Raw genomic sequence first — 4,193 nt, 5'->3', positions numbered from 1 at the left:
GATTTTTGCTCTTTTTAAAGTTTGTGTACACATTGTTCTAAAGAAGTCAAATACAAGCAAAATGAGGAACATTCGGATACACAATACTTACATTTTTATAATGCTGTCATTCCTATCAGATACACCACACATATTCTCATATTCTTCAAAAGCACTTTTAGACCGCTAATAAAAGCACGACCATAAGCAATCATTCTCAGTATCTACAACACTATACGCAATTCACAAAATGCAACGTAAAATACAAACAACATATGATACATTAAATTATCAAGTCAATGTAGTTCAGTTTATCAATCGTGTTCATATACATTAAATTCTACCATAAGTTCAGTTGTATATCTGCTCCATCGAAACTGCTAGCTGAAACAAACATTTCTTTGTATACTCCACTCAAATGTGCAACATCCATATCAACGATAGATCTACAAAACTCAAACCTCACATCATTGGATATAAAGCTATAAAAAGATATATGAATTTATTTTTTGAAGACTTATGAATCCTAATATATGAGTTAGGATACACAATATTTAGCATATGAAAGTATCTGGGCATTCGTTTATATCCATCAGCCAGTCCATCTCTTAACATCTCTAATGCATGCATCTTAGCAAGCCATGCCTTCATGTAATTAATATCAACATCAATATAAAATCTTCATCTCCTAAATTATTTATCAGCTGAGCCTAAAAGAAGGGATTATTTATAAATATAATAATTATTTCCGTTGTTTTTATTTTATATTAAATAAGAAAACAGTAAGAATAGTGAAAAAGGGTAAAAATTTACTAGCACCTAATCTTCACACAAAATACTGGTAAAACCAATAGGTTAAGGAGAAAACTGTTGCGAGAAAGTAGGGTTACAAATACTTATAGTTGTTAAATAGTAATAGCACTTTTATTCAAAATCATTACTCCTGTTAGAGAATTCTGAAAAATTTAAACTTATAGCCCAACTCTTTTCTTTATGAGTCATACAAATACAATGACGTTTCTTATTCGCCCCACAGTTTGTTGAAATCTACTTCTCGCCTCCTTCCCTTCATATTCTCCATCGAAACGGTAAATAATTATTTTCTGGTAATTTAGAAAGATGAATTACTTGTAAATTTAACATTTATTCAAATGGAAATAATCTCTTATAGGAATAACTTTAAATTCTGCTATTCTTACTCTATTTGTTCTTGATTCCCCGCATTCAGATTCCGATCGATAATTTTACTTTTACGTACCAATATTATGGACGGAACCTTAAGTTTCCCAAAATTTAAGAAAATTCCTGTGAGAAAGAAACGCAATTAGCTTTATTCCACCGACACTTTTACATATACAACAATCCATTATTTATTGCTGTAATGCTAATTTATTCATGTTCTTTAATATATATTCCAATATACAAAGATGATTTTATTTGCCAAACAGATTGATCTAGCTGCAGCTCATGTGATGGAAAAAGAATTTTCCTCGGCATAACATGACTAATTATATGCTATATTCATTTCACGTGGATTGAATTAAGCATTAAACTAATATCCCTCTGCATGTCTATATAATTATTTTGGTATTATTCGTAGTATGTTTTGGGATACATTCAACTGAGTGTTTTATCATAAATTTTTTAACATTTAAAAAATATTTAACTTGCAAGGAACAATGATGTACAATGTTTTCTCATATGATTTTTAAATACGTAAGTTTTGATTTTAATAACTAAGAAATATATGTAAGAATTCATATTAATACCTTATTATTTTTTAGATGTCGTATACAGAAAATCATAGTTGAAGAACAATGTTTAAAATAAAATTCGTCTCTCCTCATTTTCAAACCATAGAACCCATGGGGGATAGATAAACTAGATTTTATAATACAATATATATTGGATTGAGGCAGGCATTAGGATAATTGTTCAATCAAAATAATATTTTGACCAAGATTTAGATATAGAATCTATATCGACGAATTTAAGTTATTTGACATTAAGACATAATTATTATTGTTGAGTAGAATATTGTCCAAACTATTTAAAACATTGTTTATCCATCACCACTTTTTTTTTTCTTCTTTTTTTTTTTTAAAAAGTTCAATTTTTATTCGATGCATGTGTAGTCATTTGAAAAAGGAATCAACCTGTTGCATGCATTCATAATCTTTTCGCTTTAGAATCCTTTTGCCCTTGCATGGCAAATAAAATTGAAAACTGTAAAATGATATTTTCCTGCAGTAAAAGAAAACAAGATCAGATGAGTCAAATATTCCAAGAGCCAAAGGGCTTAAAATCAACGTCAGCTGGATTTTCTTCTCATCATCAATCTTGTCGCAATAAGCAAAGGAAAATGGATGAACATGGAGGAAGCAAGGCTACAGGCATTAAGCAGATTGTAAGACTAAAAGAATTTCTTAGTAAATGGCAACATGTCACACTTGGCCCCAAGGGAAATGGTGGTAACAATATCAATGACGACGACAACAAGAATAATAAAAATAATAATTGCAATCTTCAATTATCCACGAATCTGGGTAGTAATTCCCTTGGAGGAATATCGCCTTCCATTAGTATGAGGCTTAGGAACTACAATATATATTGTGATTCAGACGAGGAGAGTTGTCAAAGCCCAGAGCCACCCCATGGTGTTCCTAGAGGCTATTTGGCTGTTTATATTGGACCGGAGCTTCGGAGGTTCATAATTCCCACAAGTTATCTTAGTGATCCATTGTTCAAATTGTTATTGGAAAAAGTTGAGGAAGAGTTTGGGTTTGATCATACTGGTGGACTCACTATACCTTGTGAGATTGAGACCTTCAAGTACCTTATGCAATGCATGGAAAATCATCAGAGAGATCAGCTGGCCCCCGTTCATCATTAAAACCATTCTGGTTAGCTCTCATTTTCTTTTCTCATCATTTCTTTTCTTTTTCACGACAGTAGTTTTGGTGTTCACTTCAACTATTGGTCGTGATACTCTTCCAACCATGATTTCGGCTGATGAAAATAGAAAATCTCTCCGTGTTTTTTTCTACATTTATCTTCTTTCATTATACACTTGTCAATATTCTTTTAAGATGGATGGATTATTGGCTGACTATGATTGAAATGTTACGTGCGTATAATTATTTGACTTAAAAGCCTCTAGTGGGATATATTCATTTCATCTCGTATAACAAGAAACCTTGATGATTTTGATGAAGCTGGATCTTCGCCAGTTGTGGAGTGACTAACTACCATATGGTCTTAGTGAAGATTGAATGTTTAGGGCTGAATTATTTTCCTTTTTAATCTTTTTTCTTCTGATTAAGAGCTTAGAAGGTCCCATTTACGTGTATAAAGCATCGTCATTTCTATTTTACACTTGCACTCTGTTTGTCATGTGTTTATAATTGATTTTGAAAAGAAAAAAAAGTGAAGGAGAAAAGGAAAAAGGAGGACCTAGGTAGTTATTTTGAGAAGTTTCATCGGCAAAAAAGAGAGTATAATTTTTTATCGATTTTAGGTATTACCTATAAGAAGTTGTGAACAACTAGCTAGGCAAAAAGTTATTGCTTTTTTTATGTATCTTTACTTGTATTGGAATAATCCTCTGCTTGTATATTGTAAGGCTCTTAACGTTTGAATTGTACAATATTTATGTTGTGTCAAACCCAAACTTACATTGAATCGAATGACAAAGGTCTTTATACTACTTTTAGTAACTAATTAAAATGCTAATATTGGGGTATGAGAATAGCTCAAGTGGTTGAGGACCCTTCACATCACTTGAGGTGAGGATTGAATCCCGTTCTCCTCCTCTTACCTACTCCACAACCCCCCTCCCCCCTCTCCCCTCCCCCTTAAAAAAAAAAAAAGAAACATTGAGATTGGGGCGTGAGGGTTTCTTAGTTGGTTGAGCACCCTCTGCCCCTTATGATTAGGCATTGCATCCCATTCCTATCCCCGTAACCTCCCACCCCAACACCACCAAAACGAAAAGAAAAAGGACAAAAAAATGTTGATATTCTTGAACCATAAAAGAGCCACTAAAAATATGCTATGTATCAAATGTATGGAAATTTAAGTTAAATTAATGAACCAGTAAAATTATCGCACATGTCAAATGATGTAACAATTAAAGCCAAATTAACGAGCCAATAAAATTATGCCAAGTGAGTAGATAACATGCTCTAACCAATCAAATTGGAGCTTGTCCCAAG

The 4,193-nt window shown here is 32.3% G+C and overlaps 1 protein-coding gene across 1 annotated transcript; it reads left to right on the top strand.

The window, feature by feature from the left end:
* The first annotated feature begins 902 nt into the window (after positions 1–902).
* Positions 903–3,649, top strand: LOC107854118. The gene is made up of 2 exons (XM_016699113.2): positions 903–1,067; positions 2,230–3,649. The coding sequence occupies exon 2, from the start codon at positions 2,249–2,251 to the stop codon at positions 2,870–2,872; it is 624 nt and encodes a 207-aa protein (XP_016554599.1). The 5' UTR covers positions 903–1,067; positions 2,230–2,248; the 3' UTR covers positions 2,873–3,649.
* The last annotated feature ends 544 nt before the right edge of the window (positions 3,650–4,193 follow it).

This window comes from Capsicum annuum, chromosome 5 (assembly GCF_002878395.1).
Source record: "Capsicum annuum cultivar UCD-10X-F1 chromosome 5, UCD10Xv1.1, whole genome shotgun sequence".
NCBI classification, from domain to species: domain Eukaryota; kingdom Viridiplantae; phylum Streptophyta; class Magnoliopsida; order Solanales; family Solanaceae; genus Capsicum; species Capsicum annuum.
This window is presented reverse-complemented; position numbering and strand designations above follow the sequence as displayed.

What these genes read in the sequence shown, in the direction of transcription:
- LOC107854118 (XM_016699113.2), top strand. Translation starts at nt 2,249, where the DNA reads ATGAGTCAAATATTCCAAGAGCCAAAGGGCTTAAAATCAACGTCAGCT.